This window comes from Anolis sagrei, chromosome 2 (genome assembly GCF_037176765.1).
Source record: "Anolis sagrei isolate rAnoSag1 chromosome 2, rAnoSag1.mat, whole genome shotgun sequence".
NCBI classification, from domain to species: Eukaryota; Metazoa; Chordata; class Lepidosauria; order Squamata; family Dactyloidae; genus Anolis; species Anolis sagrei.
In genome coordinates this window covers 230,696,520-230,720,701 of record NC_090022.1, presented here as the reverse complement: position 1 = coordinate 230,720,701, position 24,182 = coordinate 230,696,520, and the positions used below count along the sequence as shown (strand labels likewise).

At 37.7% G+C, this 24,182-nt stretch overlaps 1 protein-coding gene across 3 annotated transcripts in view; it reads left to right on the top strand.

Moving 5' to 3' along the window:
* FANCC (FA complementation group C) overlaps window positions 1-24,182 on the top strand; it is an 83,491-nt gene that overhangs the window by 32,231 nt on the left and 27,078 nt on the right. For all 3 annotated transcript variants that reach the window (XM_060762077.2, XM_060762076.2, XM_060762078.2), the window contains 5 exons: window positions 8,642-8,761; window positions 10,674-10,735; window positions 12,263-12,424; window positions 15,263-15,419; window positions 23,085-23,137. In XM_060762077.2, the coding sequence (XP_060618060.2) occupies window positions 8,642-8,761; window positions 10,674-10,735; window positions 12,263-12,424; window positions 15,263-15,419; window positions 23,085-23,137 (554 nt within the window). The remainder of the gene's footprint in view (window positions 1-8,641; window positions 8,762-10,673; window positions 10,736-12,262; window positions 12,425-15,262; window positions 15,420-23,084; window positions 23,138-24,182) is intronic.

Here is a 24,182-nt window from a genome sequence, read left to right as displayed (position 1 = left end):
TTGCATGTGTAAAAATGCACCCGTGAATTTTACAGCGAGTGCTGTTAAAAATCGTAATGATCATAAATTATAGCTGCTGGTAAGTTTCCTTTTGTTGTACCCCTAACCACTGAGCTTTCCCTTCCCACAGTGCATCATGGAAAAATATTGTGAAGTTGAGGGGCAAGTTCTTTGCAGGAGTGTCACTTGTTATTTTTTTAGGCAATACAAAAGCTATGAGCCACATTTGGCTATATATCTATAGACTCCACAGATGAAATCTACAGATAGAAATGAAAAGCCAGGGTAACTACTGTTTGTGGCGTGTTCACGATAGATCTGGGACCCTGTCACACTACAAAGTTACAGTGCTGTTATTCCATTTTAATTGTCATGGCAACATCTTGTGGAATCCTGGAATTTTCAGTTCAGAGAAGGTGGGTGTTTAGAATTTTCAGGCAGAGCGATCTAGTGTCTCATCAAACTACAAATCTCATATTCCTTTAGGTGCAGCCATGGCAGAATCAAAGGGATATATTTGTGTAGTGTGAGAGGGCCACAGTCCATCTAGAACAGTGGTTCCCAACGTTTGGTCATCTAGGTGTTTTGGACTTCAGCTCTCACACTTCATAACAGCTGGAAACTGCCTGGGAGTTTTGAGAGTTGAAGTCCAAAACAATGGGGAGATCAAAGGTTAAGAACCACTGATCTAGAACCACAGGGCCACTTTTACCCAAGTGTGGCCTCATGTACATCAATACTGTCCCAACTGACCAAACATACGTCATTACCCATAGGTTCTTCATTGTGGAGTCCTTGCTCACAGTAATTGTTTTTGCACCACTTCCCCATCTTGACTTTTATTGGGAGTGGGGGAATGACAGAAAGAATTGGCTGCAGACATTGCTGGACTTATATGTCTATGGTTCCTCATAGAAAAAAACCAAACCTACCTTCCTGATTTAATGGATTTCTAAACTACACTGGCATAAACTGTAAAAACCTTATTGGAAATCTTAAAGTTTACTGTAGAGTAATTCTTATAATGCTTTAGTGTTCATTGTTGCACATATGAATATTCCCGGTGTGTTGTTGGAACATAAATCTTAAAATATAAATATGCTGTACTATCAGTTACATGGATAAATTCAAAAAAATTGCTTGTGTAAAATACACTATATAACAAAATGTTAAAAGTTTTCTGTGCCTGGTTTGAAAGTGCTATTTTCTGTTTAATTGTGCAGTACTTACTTTGAAAGTAGTTGTTATATTCCAGAAACTTCGTTTTTGCAACTGCCACAAACTATGTTGAATTGATTGAGACTCAATGAGATACTCATTGAAAAACTAGCAAAATGAGCTTCAGGATGTCCTGTAAAAACAAAGTTTTGGCAGTTTAATAAACGTTTTCTATGTTTTTATGATAGAATTAATTAGAAAATGACATTTATAACCCAGGGACAAAAATCGTGTTACATTGTGCTATAAGAGGATGATCCTTTCCAGGGCTATATTCTTTGAGCTGAGAGGCAGGCACTAGCAATACAGGAATCCCTTCAAATATGCACAATGTGCAGGATCTGATTGATCTACTCTCCATTCTGAGAGATTGGTTGAACATCTTGTCCCTAAACTGAAAATTTGATTTAGGAATTGCAGCATATTTCCTAACATGCTGCCTCGGCAGCCATTAATTGGCTCTCCTTCAAATGTCTAAAAATTTGATTATGCCTCTGGCAACACATGTGTTCATCATCTTATAAGCAGAAAAAATATGTTCCTTTCCCAAAGAGCTGTTTTGTTCAATGCAGTTTTGTAGAAATTTTGTTTACTGAAAGAACGGACAGAATTTGTCATATGGCCAATAAATGCCTCCCAGGAATTTCTCCGGCATCTCTTTGCCCATCTCTGTTTACTCTGATTTTTTTTTTTTTTGCCCCAAATGGCCAATTGCACTCAGGTTCAAACCATGTCACTTCTGGTTTTATAGAAGGACACCTTAAAACTTCAAACAGGTTGGGGAAAAATGATGCAGAATGACAAATTGCAGTCTTGAATAATAATGATAACAACAACAACAACAACAATTTTATTTCTTACCTGACTCTCCTCACAGCTTGTGAGGAGTGAGGAAAGTGTTGCCCATGGATCATCTACAGCTTCAAAAGCTGTTCTGCCGGACTTCAGAGGCTTGATGGTAATTTCTCAGGGGTATTTTGAATGAGATTTTCCTGCTTCTTGGCAGGGGGTTAGACTAGATGGCCCATGAGGTCTCTTCCAACTCTATGATTCTAGGTATCAAAAATATGTGTATTACTTTCTCTCCATAAAAGACCTCTTCTGCACATAAAATGGTCCAGAGGGCAAAATTGTGATCAAGTTGTCTTCCCTAGGGTAGTATCTGGACCAAAAAATAAAATAAAGAAAAATCAAAATCAAACTTTAGGGAAGGGTGTACAGGAGTCCAATGTGGCCCCCTAAGCACCATTTTCTCCCTAGACAGTATAATTGGCCATTTGGAGACAACAAATAAGGACATGAGAGGGCAGATCTAGTTTATTTTTAATGTGTAAAATTCACATACTTGTTAAACATATTTTTCATGGCTTATTTTAAAGATTACGTTTACAGTTTTAAAGACCAATGACAACACTTCAACTTGACTTCATTGTATTTTGTACTGTAAAGGGAAGGCAGTATGTAAATGCACATATCATTGCCAAAATACACATATGTCATTAACATATTACGAACGTAATAGTTCAGTTTCACCTAGTATGGAATAAAAGAAACAAAGAGTGACCTTATGGCTTGCTCTGTGCAGGATCTCCAGCTAAAGCATTCCCAGCAGATAGTTGTGCAGTCTCTTTTTGAAGATGTCTAGAGAAAGAGACAACAATAACAACAATAAAACTTTATTTATATACCGCTCTATCTCCCCGAGGGGATTCAAAGCGGTTTCCTAGTAGGAGACCCCACCACCTAGGCCATTGCTTCTATTGTCAAACCACTCTTATTATCATGAAGATCCTTTCAATGTTCAATCAAAATCTACACATCAAAGAACAAAACTGCTTCCTCTTTTCTAGAATCTTCTCATCAGACAGACATATTTATTTCAATATTTAACTGAGAATCCCACTTTTAAATAGATTCAAAAATGGTGATAAGCCTAATAGTGACATGTTGCATAACCATCTCTTCCTTAAATTGTTTGCGATGGTAATGGAGTATATACATATATACACACACACATATGTTGCATGTATGTTTGTGTGTTTGTGAACTGGAAGGTGACAATTGCTAACACATTCCGTTGTTCTTAATTCAGATCAGGAACCCTGTTAATTTTGACTTTTCTCAGTTTCCCCAGTTTTAGCTTCAGTTTGTGATTTTTTTAAAAGAATCCATACAATTATGTTAAAATGTGTCCCAAACAAATTTCTCCCCCATTCTACTCCTATTTTTCTTTGTCACCACCTCCCTCTGTTGTATTTCCTGAAAGCAGAGAGAGTTGTGGGAAGATCTGTGGAAAGCCATAGCTATTGAATGTGACATTCCTTGTTTCATTCAAACCACATGTCCATAACAAAAACATGACATGCTTCACATGCATTGTAAACTCTTGCAGGAAAGATGAGTCTAGGGTTTTCATGTCTCATCCTTCTCTGTTGCTTCTTCAGGCCTCTGGGCAGGCTCTGCTTTCTAATAGTTCCTGTGAGTATTTTCTGGTTATTCTCAACATAATAAAATGGTGGCCATTGGTTTGAGAGAGAAAAGCCCATTAATAGATTTCAGTAACAAGATAATGCTGCCCTTACTTACCAGGGACACTATGTCTATTACCCAAATACATGAACAGGGTAGCCCTGGATGGCCCATCATCATAAATATTGGAACACTCTGGATATATGACAATTATCCTTAGACCATATACCACCAACTCTCCTTGCTATGTGAAGGATGCTTTGCTTCACATTACATTCCATCCACAACCTTCAAGAGAACACTATCTTATGGATATAAAATTATGGATGTAAAATCCCCATATGCCAACATGGACTACAAATAATCAAGAACATCATTCCAAGTAGGACCTAATAAACCTAGCCACTTTGTTCTCATACACAACTAATTCACTTATGATAAGAACATATAATTTCAAAGTTTGCCACTTTGTTCTCATACACAACTAATTCACTTATGATAAGAACATATAATTTCATGTAAGCAGTATTGCCATGGGCATACCCATAGCACCATAATACACAAACATCTTCATGGCCGAGCTGGATTATTTTTTTCTTTAACTCCTACACCCAGAAACATCTATCTGAGCTACATTGATTCTTTCTCTATAATTTGGACTTTCCGCCAGAACATTAACAACTTCCTCCCTACTATTAATCTCTGCCTGGAACTATCCACCATTCAGCTGCACAGTGGACATTCAGCACCACACTACATCGCAGAACCATTGACTGCTACTCATTCTTACATGTTTCCAGTTTCTTCTCTGAACACACTATGAAATCCATGGTTAACAGTCAACTGTCCAATACAATTGCATCTGTTCCAACTTTATTTCCCAATAAGCATTTTGCCCTGTTTTTTTTCTATTCTAACTCCACTTTCTTTCATTTTTTTTCTTGCTGCTGAATCCTGGGGGCAGAATCTTCCTCTGCCCCCATGCCCCAAATGCACTCTAGTAACACTCTAGAGCAGATCTTTGCAAACACATTGCAGCAAATTAGTGTGTCAGCTGCAGTGTGTAGATGTGTCGCATGAACACCATGAGAAACTTAAGACTATGTGAAATAAGAAACAAATTATATATATTTGAATATATAAATGAAGGGTTTTCATGAGATCTGTTGTGTGTCCCATACATTTTGTTATTACAACTTATGTATGCGTCCCTATCTTTTATACAGGTTGGTTTAACTTCCTGTTGCAAGTAAAACAGAATGGACAGTAAATGGCTGATGTAAGCTGTTGAATCCTGTGAAGCCTCTGAGGATGAGGACAAGGAATTTCTGGTTCAGCCTGGTGTTTCTGTGGAGGAAAGTGAAAGTGTTTTTTGAGATGATGGGAATGTTTTGGGTAGATTTGTTGTCAGGGAAACAGGCAGTGATTTGGCCAGACATTGACTCTGAAACGAATGTGGAGGAGACAGGAGGGTTACAGATAACCCAGCGTTTACAGATCAGACAGGATAGTGTGAAACAGAGACAGATCTCGTGTTCTCAGAGACTGAAAGATAAACAAAGAGAACACAGGTGTGAGAAAATGCCATGGGCAAGAGAGAGTATTCTTAAGGAATTGGAGTCAATGTTCAGTGGGGAGATTAACGTTGGATTTTCATGAGTCAAGTTGCCTATCTTGGGAGCTTGAGTTAGGAGACTGTTCTTGCGTCTGTATCTTGTTCTCCTGTTTAAGTTCCATGCCTCCTGTCTGGATTACAACTCTTGTTTCAAGTTTCAAGCCTTTGGATTATGGTCATATGCATGCTCTCAAGCTTTGCATCCTGTTTGGATTACAAATCTTATTTCAAGTTTCAAGCCTTTAGGATTATAGTCAAGTTCAAGTATCAAACCTTTGGAATATGGTCAGGTTCATGCTTTCAAACTTTTGGATATAATTCTAGGTTAAGTGCAACAACCCTAGGATTACAGTTTCTTGCTTTTGCCTTGAGTGATTTTTGGAATTCCTATTCATAGTAATTGCTTTTTGTTAAACTGCTGGAAATCTAGCTCATGGATGTATTTTGAACTGTTTAATACTAGATACTTGTTTCTTAATAAACTTAAGTAGGTGGCTGAGCTGCAACATACGTAATACTGAATTACATGAACAAGTAATATGACCTGAGGAACAAGCCTTTAGGTCTGCCATTTTCCAGAGTCTCATATTTTTGAGATTTGGGGAAGAGTTTCTACACGAATACATTCTTGCTCTAGAATTCCTTGACTTCTTTCTTATACTAATGGAAATGTGAGCACTTATTCATTTCACCGCCATAGAAGAAATTGGTATAGAGGTTTCTTGGATGCCTTTAGCAGTTGACCCATCATTCATAGTTGATGATGACGATTTTATGGCTTATTCATTTCTCATCTGCTGTTCCCCCTTTTGAAATTGGAAAAAATTGTGGAATTTATTTACATGTGTTGTGGCATGTTCAGCTGCTGTATATAATGATGCAAATGAAGCGTCATCAGAATTTGTGTGTAATGTAAGCAATGACTGTCCAGTCATAGAAGATGCCAGATGGCCCTGTGGATTTTCAAGGCATTTGTGAGACCATCTTAAAAGCATATACAAATCTTGCAGGAGATGGCCCTTATTCTGAAAACTATTGGCTCATTGGAATTTTCAATGAAAATGGCTCAAGCACTAAAACATTTGGGTGGCATGAGTGTAACATTGGCTCAGTTTCGTCTATTTAAATGTACAGTTCAATGAGCAGAAAAACTAAAATTGTTTTTAAAGCTCATGATTTACAGTCTCTTGGAATTGTGAGTTTAGAGTCATCATAAAAAATGTTTGTCCCTGCTTACTTTTGGCAGTTGTGAAGCTTCTGGTTGCTATCTGGTGGAGCCATAGATGCATCCATTTTATAATTACTAACAGCTTACTTGTGTTTCTTACTAATATACTAATACTTACTTTATAAAATTGGCTGAGCAGAAGAAGACTGTGAAATGAAAAACTTGGGCTCTGTTTTTCTATCACATTTTGTTTGTTTTCATCGTTCCCTTCAGATTTAATTGATTTGGGGAGTAAGCTCTGCAAAAAATGTGTTCTTTCATTGTGGTTGAGTTTGGGCATGCTGGCAGGCAGCAGGATACAGATGTGCCTAGAGGGAGAGGCAGAGAAAGATTCTGAGACTTACCAGCTTAAACATTTATCCGTTAAACATATGAATCACAGCTGAGTTCTGTATATGTCTGCTCAGGAATAACTTCTGGTGCAACAGGCCTGCAAACCACAACATAAGGGCATATATTGAAAAACACATATCATTTAAAGAAGAGGGTATTCATCCTCATTCGAGGAATGTTTGTAGTGTGAGAGTTGCAAGTTATGAGCTTATGGTCAATTATGGCTTTCTAAGTTCCTGAATATTGTGGAAGCTCCGGTGGTGCACTGGGTTAAAGCATTGAGCTGCTGAGCTTGTTAACCGAAAGGTTGCAGGTTTGATTCCAGAGAGCGGCGTGAGCTTCCACTGTTAGCCCTAGCTTCTGCCAACCTAGCAGTTCGAAAACATGCAAATGTGAGTAGATCAATAGGTACCGCTCTGGTGGGAAGGTAACGGCGCTCCATGCAGTCATGCTGGCCACATGACCTTGGAGGTGTCTATGGACAGCGCCGGCTCTTTGGCATAGAAATTGAGATGAGCACCACACCCAGTCAGACATGACTGGACTTAATGTCAGGGGACAACCTTTACCTTTTTTTTAATCTGAAGATTTCAGATAAAATCATTGACTTACAAACTCTATGTTGTATCACTGAACTACACCCCAACTGCCAGAAGAAAATTGTCATTTGTCTTTGGTATTGATGGTGATTGATAGGGACCTGATGGTCTTTTGGCGAATGATAATCCAAGGTACTGGAACTTATGTGTTGTGACATTCTTCCCGTTGTGTAATGGCTGAATGTTGGTTTGTGCATGATTAAATTTGATCTGCAAGAAGGAATTTAAAGCTCACCTTAAACCTCCAGGACATTTTAAAAAGATGGAAGAGTAAAACATAAATAAATTGATTACTGGGGAAAGGGGTTTCGTTGCTTATGTTTGAGGTTTTGATTGTATGGTGATTGTAGGGTTTTCAAATTCCAATATTTTTTTCTTTCGTTAGTTTTATTGTATAGACCACTAGATGGCAATGTAATAGTTGTTTTTTCTGTGAAGTGTGTACAGAACAGATGTTTTCTTTTTAAAGTAGATCTGTACAAACTCAACATTTCTATTCAATGAACACAGAAGGCTAGAAATTCTACTTTTCATCCCGTATTTCTGTAGCTACTTAAAATGTTTTCTGCATTTCATTATAACTTACTATATACCAAAATGGCACATTTTAAAGAATTTTTGATCAATTGTGCCAATTAACTTCAAGTAATTAGTGAACATATATCATATTAGATATAAATACGTACGACTATATTATCTATTAGGCTGTACAAAAGATTGATTAGAGAGAAAAGTTTGTATTTCAGAATAAGCTTGCAAATTAATTCTTCTTAAACTGGAGTACAGTTAGATGTTGGGATCCATACTTCTTGGAAATTTGCACAGTTCTTTACAAAAAAGAAAATAGATGGGGAAAATATACTTTTTTTTTTACTCTTGACCTTTCTGGTGTATGATATTCTCATCTTCTTTCAATGTCTCTGCATGTATTATGGGTTTCTACAACACATGCATCCTGTCCTGGTCACTGTGTGGTTCATTTCAGGATCTCTGTAGGTTACGTAGTTTAGGGCTCATATTGGATTTTGTTTTGTGCAAACATTGAGCCTCACTCAAATTATATGAAATCTTTTGTAGACACAGGTTTTTTTATTGCTTTTTTTGAAAGTAATGTAAAATTATTTGAAGTTACGTATATTTTAACCGATTTTACCACTCTTTTGTTGATTTTTCATCAAGAGCTCATTGTGCCATTTGTTGTCAGTTTCTGGACTGGGAAGTCATAACACGGATTTAAACAGCTTTATTTCTACTCTTGGCTACACTTCTGCAGATTACAATTCTAAACTCCTTGAAAATGTGAGTATATTCTACATTTGAATGTTAACTATAATGATGACAAAATATATTGTAATCCCACATATATGCTTGCCCGGTTGCCTACTGCTTTTCTAGCAAGGGTCTCCTCACCTTCCTACTGACTTTGCAGTGTGCATTGTAGCTCACTTATCAGAGTGCCTCTTTTCGTCATCTTCACAGTCCTCAGTATGTAGTTGTTTGAAATGTGTTACTGAAGACTGGACTAAGTGTGAATTGTCAATATCCTTAAGCTGCCTTCAGTGGCATTCATATTATGTTATACTAGCAACCCAAGCAATGAGGAGACGTGGTTGGTCAGTCACACGATAAAGAAAGTTGGCTAGCCAGAACAGTTGGTCTGGCAAAGTGCTGCCATGTCAAAAATACACAGGTCTCCCCTTCTAATGAATGCAGGGACAGTGAGTAGGGAGCAACGCTTAACATTTCTCCTACCTATCCTGCCAATAGAAAGAGCATATAAAATGAACTTTCAATTTTTCAAACTTGTTTCCTCTGTGAAGCACTTGATTCAACTTCTAGGATGCCACAAAAGTACAGTCCCAGTATGCCACAAAAGTACAGTCACCTTTTATTCCATCTCTCTTAAATTGGGCAGGTGATTGGATTGAATTCAGTCCCTCAAGGTGCAGCATAAAATGCAGCATAAAATCAGAGGCCAAACCCTGTTTGATTCCCATGTCTTTTTTGCCTTTCACTGAACTACAAGGAGAGTTGTAGTTAGCAGCCAAAATTATATTTTTTCTTGCTTGAACCATCAAATCATATATTTTTTTCTTGTTTAAACAATGATCAAATACTTTTGTTCACATAATGCTGAATTAGATGTCACTTCAAAATCATCTTGCTTGAGTGTATGGAGCATATGTAGTGACTAGACGTTTGCAAGGATAGCCTTGCCATATCTAACATCATATATATTGTGGTCACTGGATTTTTTCATCTAGATTTTGAAAATTATTTAAGAGAAGATAACTTTGAATCAGATTTGGCTTATGGAAGTATGCAAGAAGATTTCTTTATGATGAAATTGAAATAGTTAATTAAATAGTTAATCAAAGTTGGGATAGGAGAAGTTCAGAAATCTTGATTTTGCTGTTATTCCACTTCTATCAGATCTAGCTAGCAGAGTCAGAGGTTAGACATTATCAGAGGTGCAGTCCAGTGACATCTGGAAGGAAATGCTTGGCCTGCTAATGAATTAAAGGGTTTTGAAAATATTGCACTCCAATGGGTATATATTAACCATATAGGTACCTTTTTTGAAAATGTTAAAGTCAGTGAAAAAGAATTTCAATAGAATAGGCTAAAGCTGACAATAATTCTTAGCAGGATAAATTATTTCCCCAGTACCTAATGTACCACAGTCAAAACATGTTTAGTTGCTTCTACTTAACCTTTGATTAATGTTTATTAAATATTTGATTAAACTGCTTTGACAAATTAAGACTTTTGACTGATTTATTGACTGGTGAAATTTAGAAGACTTAGTATTTCTTCAACTGGGTCTTTCTTTGATCTCAAATCAATTAAAAGAGATTACTCCCAGATTTTCTTTTAGTATATAGGTTACAGGAAATACGTGAGTCATGAAATCCACTCAGAACTGCAAATCCAATAGGGATCTTTGAGTCCCTTTCAGGGGAGCTAAAGTGGAGTAAAAGGTAAAGGTTTCCCCGTGACATTAAGTCTAGATGTGTCTGACACTCAGAGGTGGTGCTCATCTCCATTTCTAAGCCAAAGAGCCGGTGTTTTCTGTAGACACCTCCTAGGTCATGTGGCCGGCATGACTACATGGAAAGCGGGGAATAAATAAATAAATAATAAAAATCAATGACTGATTTTTACTGAACTATCTTTCTATCAGTAATATGATATTGACTTTATTTAACAGGTAGTCATATCTTTGGTGACAGAACTCAGAAACCAATGTAATCAATTCAACAGTCAACAAAGGTGGGTATTATTAGCTTATAATTTTAATAGTTCTTTGCAGATCTTTTAGGAGATATTTATTCATGAACAGAAAAATGCTTAATATTTAAACATTCAGGCAATATCTAATTAATTGGAATAAAAAAAAGGCATGGATCAGTCATTGGGTGTAAACTTGTTTTATGTTTTTGTTAGAACTTTAAATTATCAATCCTAGGTACTTATCTCTTACTGCAAATAGGTTGAGTAGTTGGATACCTCCTTTAAATTTTAGAGTAAAATCCAATCCGGATTAATCACTCCACTAAGAAGGGAACTATAAGTGGTACAAGCCAATTGAACCCTGACTTTTCTCCCTTTTCCATGTTTCAGCAGAGCTACTTGTTTATAATGTTATAATTCCATTCCGATAATGGGATTGTCTTAGTCCTTTGCTGAACCAGAATCTAGGTCCCATTTGCTCTTCTTGTCAACTCTGTAAGGAAGAGAGTTCTGGTGCTTGAAGTTCATTCAAATAAATCAGGGGACCTTTACTAGTCTCGTACTCTTTCTATAATTAAGTTCCTGGATCTCCTCAACTCAATCCCCATTCCCCATGGTCACTGGTGGCTTTTGACACCACATTCTACAGTAATTGAAAGAACATTTTCCCATCCTCAAACCAATTTGAGTTATGGTCCTCTGGAACTCATAATGTAGACATAGTATAATTTAGTATCATATTAGATTAGTATCATAATTTTGACATAGTATAATTTAGTATATTAGTATCATATTAATTTATTAATTATTTTAGTATCAGCTTAATTTTCCTACAGATAAATTATCTATTGTTCTTAAAAAAGAATCTAAAAATCAGAAAACTGGTAGGCTATTAAAATATGTACTCTGTTATAATTGAGATTAGGAGCCCCCGGTGGCACAGTGGGTTAAACCCTGTGCCAGCAGGACTGCTGACCGATAGGTAGAAGTGAGTTGAGCTCCGTCAGCTCCAGCTTGCCATGTGGGAACATTAGAGAAGCCTCCCACAAGGATGGTAAAACCTCAAAATATCCGGGTGTCCCCTGGGCAACGTCCTTGCAGACGGCCAATTCTCCCACATAAGAAGTGACTTGCAGTTTCTCAAGTCACTCCTGACATGAAAAAAGGGACTAGACATGATAAATAAATCCAAAACTGCCAGTTTCTATATCTGTCTATGCTATGCTATGCTATGCTATGCTATGCTATGCTATCTCTCTATCTATCTATCTATCTATCTATCTATCTATCTATCTATCATGGAATTTTGTGCTTTAAGAGATAAGCTCTTCTTTTTTCTACAATCCAGCACTGTATCGATGTGTAACAATTTATTTATTTTGAAGCATGTGCCACATCTCTACTGCTGATATAGCTGAAATCTGTTCTGTATTTGCTATGAATATAGCCACATTGCAAATAGATGTGTTTTTGTTCTTTGCAGATATGTGTGTTTAATGAACCAATTTATGTAGAAAAATGAAAATATTGCCGGTTCACGAAACAAGATTTTATTTCTTTCTCCAGTATTTCTTCTCGAATAACATCCATGTCCCTCCTCTGCATGCCTCTCATCACTTTGCCTGATGTCATACCATTGGTTGAAGCCCTTCTTAGTTACCATGATAGTGGATCACAAGAAGTCCTCCATTCTACATTTTTAGAAGCTGTGAATGAGGCCTTGTTACAGTAAGTAACCCTCACAATGCGAGTATTCCCCTTCCCTTAAAATAGATGTTAAATTAGGAAGTTAACTGCCTACTGAAATTATTTTTTCATGCTTCACGTATCAACTACAACAAAATATATGATACAGTGATAAATTAATTCTACGGAATAACTTGTTCACTTTTAAGTATTTTTGTTTTAGTATTCTCAGATAAAAAGGTTTGCTTATTAATACTTCACCCAAAGTGTACTGCTTTCTGTCCCCCCCCCCCCCCCCCGGTAAATGATATACAGTTAGCCCTCTGTATCCACAGATTCTGCATTCATGGATTCAATCAACCAACCAACCAAATATTTTTGAAAAAAATCCCAAATTAAACCTTGATTTTGGTGCACGCTGAACACTATGCTAATGTGTGGTCATACCCTGCTGTAGCCTTACACCACTTTACAGATCCTAAGGCTGTCTCTGGCAGTCATTTCAGTTGTTTGCCATTTTAAATAACAATTCCATTGTAATACACCACTGCATAATGGGTCTTGTGTATTCATGGATTTTGGTATCCACAAGTGGTTCTGGAACCAAAGCCCAACAAATACTGAAGACTCACAGTATAAACAAATAAAGTCAGAAAATTCTAAGTTATATTGAGTGTGATCCCATTTGGACTACTGTAACATTGTCTGGGGCTGCCTTTGGAAACTATACAGAATGGTCTGGCCAAAATGCCAGATGTGGTCAGTTATAGGGACTGTAGAACTCAGTTGCTAAAATAGCTACACTGGCTCCCAGCTCATTTCTGGGCACAATTCAAAGTGATGGTCATAGCCTATAAAACTATATGTTTTAGGTCCAGACTATCTGAACGACCATTTCTCCTATATCAATCTGCCCAAACCTTGAGATTTATAGGGAGATGCTTTATCTCAGTCCCACCACCATCACAAGCTTTGTTGGTGAGGACATGAGAGCGAATCTTCACAGTGGGTGCTCCCACTCTCTGGAACTCTAGGCCTCTCTGGTTTCCTTTCACTAGCAGGCAAAGACATTCCTGTTCAAGTAGGTTTTTAACATTTAGGCAGGGAATCTTTTTATAGGGTTATTTTATTCTTTCTAATCTTGTGAATTCTTAATTTTTTCGGATGTCGTCTTGAGTCTTCGGCCCTTTGGGGTAGAGAAAGGCAGGATACAAATAGAGTAAATAAACCCAAAAACCCACAAGAACCTAGAGTAAATAAAAAATATCATCCTCTCAGGATAGCATAAATATGTTGATGCAGACCTTTGCTACACTGAGCCATATATCGTATTTATCATGTAACAGTCACACTTAAAAAATATATTGCTGGCAGATAGTCTGCACTGAATGTAGTCAATGGAAGAGGGTAGCTTCCTTACTGTAAACAGTCTAGCTAGTGCAGGAAAGACTTCAGGTTTCCTTCATGTGTCTTTCTGCACTATATACACAACAGCTTTGCGCACACAGTGGGCTCCCCTTTCAGCTATGGCACTTCACCCACCTGCTGAAAGAGGAGTGGGCATATGAGTGAGCGAAGTACCATAGCTGAAAGGCAGTGAGCACTCAAGTGAAGCTGTCATTTTATGATGCATCATCCACCCAAACACCTGCTCCCCGTTCAGTTATGGTGCTTTACTCGGTTGAGTCTAAAAACACTGGGTTGAAGTGAAGCCGGTATTGTCACTCTCTTCAACCCATTGCATTTGGATTCATTCAAGTGAAGTACTGTAGCTAAAAGAAGAGCAGGCTTGTTGCTTGTACTGTGCAGCAAGTAACTTGAAGAAGGAAGCCTGGAATCTTCTTCATGCTACCTAGACTGTTTACAGTAGGGAAACTGCCCTCCCTAGAGATATCAGATTGGCCACCTCCCTCTTGTCTTTTAGAAGGAAAATCAAAACCTGGTTATGGAACCAAGTGTTTCATCAGTGAGCAGCAAGTGGAAGAAGATCACACAACTTATGGCAATGAATTGACCCGGACTGGTTTTTGGATTTCGATTTTAATGGATGTGTCTTAATTAATTGTTTTAATTGTTTTATTTTTTAATATTTTGATTGTACTGTGGTTGTTTTTATATGCTAGCGTCGTATGATGCTTTTGTTAGGCCGCACTGAGTTCTCCTTTGGTGGGGGGGGGGGGGGGGGAGAGAAAGGCGGGGTATAAATATAAGAAATAAATAAACAAATAAATTCTTCTGCTGACTACATTCTATGCAGATTGTCTACTAACAGTACATTGGGGTGATGAATCAAGGCTGCAACAAATATGCAGGGAAAGAAAAAATACTGATTTGAGAGGCAAAAAAGGGTGTGACTATTACGCTGTGACGACTGTTACATGATGAAATGCGGGTACCTTCCTACTCAGATTTATAGAAAGATCCTGGAGCTTTCCCATATGGCCAATCCATGTTTTGCAAGAAGCAGATGGGATTGGAGACGCATCTGGCTGCATCCCCATAGCTAGATATTAAATTATTGCAGCAGTGCTGAGTCCTTCAGATGATACCATGGATCTTAGCACTGATGCTGTCATTTCATATCCAGCAACAGGGACATAGCCAGACCCTTCTTGAAGCTTGGTTGCATACCACAAAGCACAAAATGGCCATACAGGCCAGGGTGACTTTGGTGGCTTTTTAGTAAGCGATATGAGGGGGAGGATGATTTGAACACTGCAGAGGGAGGAAGGGAATATCAACCATGACAGCACCCAATGTAAGGGTGAAATCAATAGTGATTTATTTTAAAGGTGTTTTCCATTGTTTATTGTACTCCAGAAATACATATATTTGCCTTACAGCTCTAACATATTACATATTCCTTTTTTTTTAATCTAGAAAAAAGATTTCATTATCAGAATCTGCTGTAGAGCAGTTATGGCTTCGCCATCTTCCTAGTCTGGAAAAAGCAGTGCTCCAGACTCTTGGAAATTTAATCTCTAGTCAGCCATGTTCAATGCAAGAAATGGCATGTCTGATAAAAGATTCCTTACTGGTAAGTTTGATACATATGCATTATTAAACTGATATAATTTTGACTTTCCTCACAGGTAATCTGTTTTATTGATCTATGTATTTTATTTGTCCATGTGTTTTAATTGTTTTATAGTTTGATGGGGTGTGTTTTTATTGTTATGTCTCTATGTGGCACTGAATCTTACCGGAGTCTGTAAGCTGCCTTGAGTCCCCTATGGGGGGTGAGTCGTATAAATGAAGTAAATGAAGTAAATAAATAAATAAATAAATAGAGAAGAGATATACGTTTAGGAGCAAACAGATCCTGGCACCCATGGACCTAAGTCTTGTTCTTATTTCTTATTAGAACAGACCCATTGATTCAGTGGGATTTACCTATAAACTGGATTACCATTCAGTAATTGATTCAGTGGGTGTAGTGAATCAATTACTGAATTGTAATTAAAAACAAACCAGCTTCCAGCCATAGGCTACTACCAATAAACAATTGTTCTGTAGCAAGATATACATTAAATAGATGAACTAAATCTAGAGTTTCTAAAGAGCATGGTGAAAATTGCATTAGTGAAGAGCACTTTTTGTTTTTTTAAAACTAACTCTCTGGGTCTAAAGCTAACTTCTTCCCTCCCAACTGCTCCCAGTTCATAACCATTGTAGTCTTCTTTCCCCAATTTCCCCGCTTTGGCCTAAATAAAGATTACATCAGTTTACTAGCTAGTTATGAGATTTCCCTAGTTTCAAGTGCTTTTATATCTGAGTTTTACAGTGATCTTACAGAGTGCTGCAAAATCTGGTAAACCAGTTATGAAACTGTTATGAGAGAAAACAGTCTGCAGAGTTCAGTTTTATAAGAAGTCATTTCAGGTTGTGTTGTATATCCAGAAGGCCCTCGTGTTATCAGAATCAAAAAAAAGATCAAGAGATAACCCCATAAGTTAGGCTAAAATAATGTAATGTGAAGAAAGCAGCCAGGACAATAATTGATGATATGGAAATGATTGAACATCATCAGGAGTTTGCCTGAGTGACTTAGTACGGTACATTGGCATTCTGTAAGATATAACACTGAGCAGTATACAGGACAGCAACTTTTCAAGTCTAGCTGTGTTAGTTAGAGAGTGCTGTGCTTTATTATGCAAGAAATACGATATCCAACACAGTTGTATTAGGGCTCCAAATGAAATTAAAGTGTGATGGTCTAGTAACTTCTAGTTTATATGGTGTGCTGTTACTTATGTTTCCATCCCTTGGGAAAAAATGAAATTAGTAATGGAAATTCTATGGTTACTAGGAAGTATAAAAACAAAAGATAAGTGTTACAGTGGTTGCACATGGTGAAATGACCTCTATAAATATTATTTTGCCTTTCAGGAGTTGGTAACACTTCTTCTATTTCCAGATGGTTAAAACCATGCCCCTAAAATGGAATGGTATATTATTCACCTTACCAAAGAGTTGCAGAAATGACTTGTGTAAACTGCGTGTGGGAGTTTGAGACTATGTTTTAGCTTTTGTCAACAAGCTTTCAGACATACTTGTGCCAATGCCTAATTCACTGCAAGCATGAACTCATAAATGCAGAAATATTGTGAAAAATCCCCCGGTCTTCTGTGAATTGTTCTGTACAATAACACTTGTGCAGATCTCGGCATCATAGAAATGTTTATATAATATCATGAGGAATCGAAAGCCTTGGTCGCTCATATCCACACCTTTTGATTTTGACTGAGCAAAAAAGTTTTGAGACCTTGATCTTGGCTACTTTGGTCCCTTCCACACAGCCATAACCAGAATACCATGGAAGAAAATCCCACAATATCTGCTCTGAACTGGGTCATCTGAGACCACACTGCCATATATCATAATTCAAATCAGAAAATGTGGGATTTTTTCAGTTGTGTGGAAGGGGCCTCCAATGTCCAAAAGACTGGCCTACAGTGAAGTTCTTCTGCCTGACCAGAAACAATCTATTTCCCCTAGCTTGAGCATAAGCACATATGAGAAGTAAGAAATACATATTTTAGGGTATATGCAGCATTGTGTGAATGCATGAAACATCACTTATGACAAATTCTAGAAAAGTGGTTAATGTCTTGTTTCTGATGACAACATTCCTGTCAGCAAAAGGTGTTGAAATAACACACAGAAACTGGGTTGTTGTAGGCTTTTTTGGGCTATATGGCCATGCTCTAGAAGCATTCTCCCCTGACATTTCACCTGCATCTATTGCAGGCATCTTCAGATGCCTCTTGTACCCCGAAAAAGCTACAACCCAATGATTCCGGCCATGAAAATCTTTAACAATACAAAACACAGAAATATCTCTCTCTCTCTCTCTCTCTCTCTCTCTCTCTCTTTCTATATGTATATATATGTATATGTGTGTGTGCGCGCGTGTGTGTATATACACACACACACACATATATATCCCTCCCAATCTTGGAGTCCTTAATTAAAGCCATTGGTGTTGTCATCTTGCCCAAAGACATTTGAATAGGGAAATATAGAATAGGTATGCATCTGGTGACACAGCAATGCACTGTGTCACAGTATGTTAATGAAGTAGTTGTGTTTCTGGGTATAATATGGAAATGATAGGGATAAGTTTATACATCATAAAAAGGAAGAGCAGTTCCATATGTTTCAACAGATTTATTATTTAAAATGAACAATATGTGACTATGAAACCAACCAATCAAGTCAAATAAACTTGGAATTAGTGAACAAAACATTTTGCGAACATTAGTGAACAAAAACATTTTGAATCCAGAGTCTCCTTCTCTGGAGATTTTAAAACAGAGGCTGATTGGGCATGTGTTGTGGGTGGTTTGAGTGTGTTTTTCCTGCATAGCAGGGACTTGGACTAGATGGCCCATGTGGTTTCTTCCAACTCTATGACTCTTTTATTCTAGAGACCATTGGAAATCTTCTTCAAAAATGCACCCAATCATTACTTTTTCTTTCACCAGCTTCTATTTTTCTTACAATTTATTTTTAGAAGGCAAAGCAGGCAGATTTATGCCATTTTAACACATTGGTTTATTTGCTTTCCACATGTTTTCCTTTTATTCTATTGGCACATGCTCAGGCAGGGATTCTAGAGGGAACCACGGCTTATTATGCCTGTTGTAGGCAAGCACACAACATAGCTACAATGGTTTGGCTCCAGTACAGCCCTGCTCCTTTCCAGGTCAAATTTTGCATTCTTCACTATAGAAATACTCCTGTATAGTAGAGTCTCACTTATCCAACATAAACTGGCTGGCAGAACGTTGGATAAGATAAAATGTTGGATAATAAGGAAGGATGAAGGGAGGGATGAAGGAAAAGCCTATTAAATGTAAAATTACTTTATGATTTTACAAATTAAGCACCAAAACATCATGTTTTACAACAAATCGACAGAAAAGGCAGTTCAGTACATGGTAACGTTATGTAGTAATTACTATATTTATGAATTCACCACCCAAACATTGCAATGTATTGAAATACCTGTAGACTCGGGCAAACTGCAATGGATAATACAGATGAGCGAAGGCTGGATAAGCGAAACTCTGCTGTATGTGTTTTTTCAATCCTACTAATGCTAGTGCTGCGTATAACCTTCCAGCTAAACAGAGTATAGGGTGGAAAAAGGAGTTGGGCAGGCATAAAAAGGCCTTGTAAAAAGGAACTTTACTATCAGTTATTGTTGCCTGATAGTAAAGCATGTGCCTATTCATTTACTAAAGATTAGTGGTACAAGGAAATGGAGGAATAATTTTTTTTCTGTCTCACAGTGATTTTCAGAAACAGTTGCTGCTGGTAGTAATTCAGCATATCTGACCCCTCTTCCCTTCACAGCCTCATTGCTCACAGCAGAGTTTAGCTGAGAGTGAAAACAAATGTGCTTTTACAACTGGGTACTGGGAGAGAGGGGAACTAAAATTTTGGTTCACTTGCTGTATACACAATGCAATATGTTTAAACATGAAACTCAATCTATGCCACTTATCTGTTTAAAAAGTAGAGTGCATATGGGGTAAAATGTAGGAACAGGGGGAAATGCCAGGCTTAGGCTCACTGAAATAAAGTCACATCTCGCTGTGTGCAGATTTTGTCAGATTCCTTGTGGGCTTCCTTTGATCTAGATTCCATTAATGCTGTGTATTACTGAAGAGATTTTCTGTCTTCTGTTAAGAGCCCTCTGAACACGTAAACAGTTACCATAACATTCAAAGTTGAAAACTTGAGTGTTTGAGTGCTTGAGACTAAGCTTAAATTCTTCTAATAGAATCTAAACAATGGAACTGACACAGTGAAATACGAGACAGAAATTGAAAAAAGAGCCCCAGGATGTCAATCTGTTACTAAGTAAAACCGTTAGTGATTTGTTCTCTAAATTACTAGATTCAGGTTTGAAAATGAATCTGATCTTGCAGAGCCTGCAAACTAAAAATCTACAGGGCCTCAATGAATCTTATTTCTTTTCTTTTTCCCCCCATATCTGTATCTTCTTTCCCTCAAGTTCAAATTCTCAGAATTGTATTTAAACCTCAGAACACTCTGAGATAGTTTAGTGTGAAAGTTCAAGGCCACAATATGGGTCAAGGAAATACCATTCCATTACATGTTAACCTCAGCAAGTTGAAAATCACCCTACCTGCCTAGGTTCAAACTACAGGAAAAGAGATTCCACCTAAGCATTAGGAAAATCCTCGTGATAATTAGATCTATTTGGCAGTGGAATATGCTGCCTCAGAGCATGGTGGAGCCTCCTCCCCTGGAGGTTTTTAAGCAGAGGCTGGATGGCCATCTGTCAGGAGTGCTTGGTTGTCTGTTCCTGCATAGCAAGGGGTTGGACTGGATGGCCCTTGTGGTGTCTTCCAACTCATTCTATGATTCCCTCTTCCTTGTATCATTATATGAAAATGAATACATTGGATGAGGCTGCTGTTTTGAAATAAATACTCTATAAGGTTACCACTGTCCCTTCTTCTTCACTGTCATTTTACCTGTATCCAGCCAATTCTCTTTAAAATCATAGGAATTTGCAGACCATAGTCTGCAACAAGTTGTATGTTGTTTCCCATAAATATGTAAGATACCATCAGCTGTGAATACTCATGAACACTAGGTGGCACACATTTAATATAGCAACTTAAAAACAACTACCTATGTGGCCGAAATTCGGGGAATGAAGCATGAAAATGAGGTGCCATTTAATCCTTTTGATATGATAGTGACATTTAAGGAAATATTAGAAGATATTTGCAGTAATTTTAGTCTCTTCTCATTTCCCCCTATACATTCTGTAGGAAGTTGCAAAAGGTATCCAGCATACCTCTTAATTTATGTATTATTGACCTGAAGCGACTTGCAGTTTCTCAAATCACTCCTGACAAAAAAAACAAAAACAAAACAAAACTGTGAAGCTTGCTTTGACACATGGATTTTACTTTATGTTTTGAGTGCATGCAGTAGTATTTTTTTAACTTGAAGACTAGCTAAAGCATTTCTTTTCTTCCAGAGCCCCAAGTTCGTGCATGTGGTTGTAAAGTCTTTTTGGAAATACATTAACACATCTTTTCAACTTAAAGCTAAACAACAATATTAGAACATTTATTTTCCAGTTATATCTTTAAAAGGAAATAAACTTAGCAACAAGCAAGATCAGGTTTTGTCGAAGGCTTTCATGGCTGGAATCACTAGGTTCTTGTAGGTTTTTTCGGGCTAGAGGGCCATGTTCTAGAGGCATTTCTCCTGACGTTTCGCCTGCATCTATGGCAAGCATGCTCAGAGGTAGTGAGGTCTGTTTCCAACAGACCTCACTACCTCTGAGCATGCTTGCCATAGATGCAGGCGAAACGTCAGGAGAAATGCCTCTAGAACATGGCCCTATAGCCCGAAAAAACCTACAAGAACCTAAGATCAGGTTTCTTTCTGTATGGTAAAAGTTAGCATCTTGGTGAAATGTTGATGTTGATCAGCAATTACTCTTCTTTGCGGTCTCTGTGGCTCACATATATGGATCATTTTGTGTCTGTGTAAAGATGTTTGGAAGCCTCTAGTACTGTTATGTTCGTGCAACACACGTACAGATTGCAGCCAATACACCAGTGTGTCGCAACACAGTTTAGAAAGCTCTGGTTTAGATTGGGGGACACATATTTCACTTTTGGACAGTCAGGCATGTTGTCTTCTTTGCCTGGATGAGGATCATGCAGTTGATTATGCCCATTTTTAAAGACCTTTACATGGCAAGTAAAACATAACAGAGCTTCTGGTCTTGAAGGTTTCCAGTGGGAAGGGGCTCTTGAAGCTTTGGCTCTTGCAGCCTTGAAGAAGCTGCTTCTTATAGCTACAGTGATGATCTGCTCACACCCATTTTTGGAACATGGAACATGAATCGGAGCATTCAATCAGCCAGACCCCCTTCAGATCATCTTCAATCATGTAGCAAAATTCAGTTATTGCCAAAGTGACACAGTTTGGATCTTCCAAGAGTGGCTGACAAGGAGGGGGTGTAAGATTGACGTATGGCCTGCAAAACATATTCCATAGCAACTCTGTATTCTCCCTCAAAATAGAAAATTGTCAGATGTATATGAGGGGTGGGGAGGATAGGCTATCAGCAGTTCCTGTAGGAACAGGTTGTCTCCCTAATGGAACACCCGTTGGGTGATGATAGGAAATTGACTTTGCTTTTTCACTCTGGAAACTGGAGGTTCGGCAGAATGCACCAGACCATCTTGCAAAGACTATGGCCAATGCCACTGCTCATTGTAACCATGCCTGGCTATCGTCCACAAGTCTAGTCCACAGTGGAAAGTCTATAACTGAAGTCATCCCATATAATAAATAATTTGTAGTAATTCTTTGGAGAAAAGTAGGATAACTCTCTCAATAGCGATGATGATCGTATAAGGCCATCCCAGCAGCATTGTACCTGAGGAGAACAGAACAGGTGTCTATAAGGGACAAAGCACTTTGATGCATGAATGTAAGTATAGTCAGCCCTCCACATTTGCTGGATTAGGGGCACAAGACCCTCACAAAGGTGAAAAACTGTAAATGAGAAAAAAAAAACCTTTTTTTAACCTGAGAGAATACATCTCAGGTAAATCTTCTTTCTAGGAATCTCTAGATTCCCCAGAGCAAGTCTATGGTCAACTTCAGTTGGAAGTTGAGCACAGAGTAATGCTGGAGGACTAGAGATTCCTAGAGAAAACATTTTAATCAATAATCACCCCTGAAAAGTCAGACCCCCAAATGTAGAGGGCCAGCTGGAGAAGCAATCAGGAAAACATAATGAAGAAATCTTATTAAGAAATCCCTGTCCAGTGCAAGAAGGGCACTTGATAGGACAGGGTTTTTTTTGTCCCCAATGCCTTTTATGTGAATTGGTCTAAATCAGTGAAAATTCTATTTCTTGTAAGAATTTTTGTTCATTTATACATGACAAGAAATATTTTGTCTTTTGTTCTTGTAATTATTAATCATGCTTACTTCATGTCACTGTCAGCCTGACACTTTCCTTTTAAATCGCTCAATTTTAGGAGAAAAGTGGCACCTGTTAGCAGTTGTGCTAAGGCAGCACCAAGAATAACATAAAGTGGTGTTATTATCTATTTTTGTATCTTTAAGAGTTTGATATAAGTTTCGTCTGAACTAAACCTTTTTGTTCCCATGTTATTTTCAACAGGATCGTGCTATATGTCATCCAGCTATCTTCAGAACAGCTGATGAAATTTTGAAGTATGGTTGCTTTCAATTCATGGGGGAAGGTTTTATTTTTGTACTTTTCTGTCTTTTAAATGTGGGGATCTATCTTGTGGCATGCTTGCCTTAATTATTATGAATTTTTTCATATTAAGAATGGGATTCACAGAACCATATTCATTGTTAACCCCCACTGTTGTCAAAGCTTAATACAAGGTATTCAGCATTTAATGGTGGGAAAAAGTTGTCTGTCCTCAAGGAACATACACAGCACACATGTTTTATAACAATGCAGTATAATTGTCCAACCTCTCAATGCCCCAAAATTTCCAAATCCATTTCTGTTTACAATAAGTATTTGCATTAAATAACAAAGGTGCTAGATTCAGGCTCTTTAAAAGCCATAAGATTTAAAATTATCACCACCATGAGCAGCTTAAAATCTTTAGTGCCTTAATACCAGTGTCTCTCATGAAAGTGAGTCTTTATCTGCTGGCTCTTTCAAATTCTTGAAAAAAATTACTGACATTAAAAATTAGGATTGAAATACATAGGCATTTAATGTTTCATTTAAAACAGGGGTCCCGAACGAAGGCCTGTGGGCCAAATGTGGCCCTCCAAAGTCATTTTCCGGGCCCCTCCCTACACTTTAGATTTAGGGTCACCCTAAGTCTGAAACGACTTGAAGGCACACAATAACAACAATCCTAATTCACTTGACTATCCCAACAGCTAAAAGCAGGCCCACGTTTCCTACTGAAATACTGTGTTGGTTTAAATTGTTCTTCATTTTAAATATTGTATTGTTATTTTGTGTTTTTTTGCACTACAAATGAGATATGTGCAGTGTCCATAAGAATTTGTTCATGTTTTTTTTTCAAACTGTAGCCCGATCACCCAAGTGTTTTAGGAACCATGAACCGGCCACTGGCTTAAAATGCTTGAGGAACCCTGATTTAAAACATTACATGCCCATTTTAAATAAATTGTTTATTAAAATGGAACTTCACATTATAGTTAAAGATCCTTTTGATCAGCAGTCCTGCTCCCATGTGTAAAATGAACAAAGATAATAGTCTGT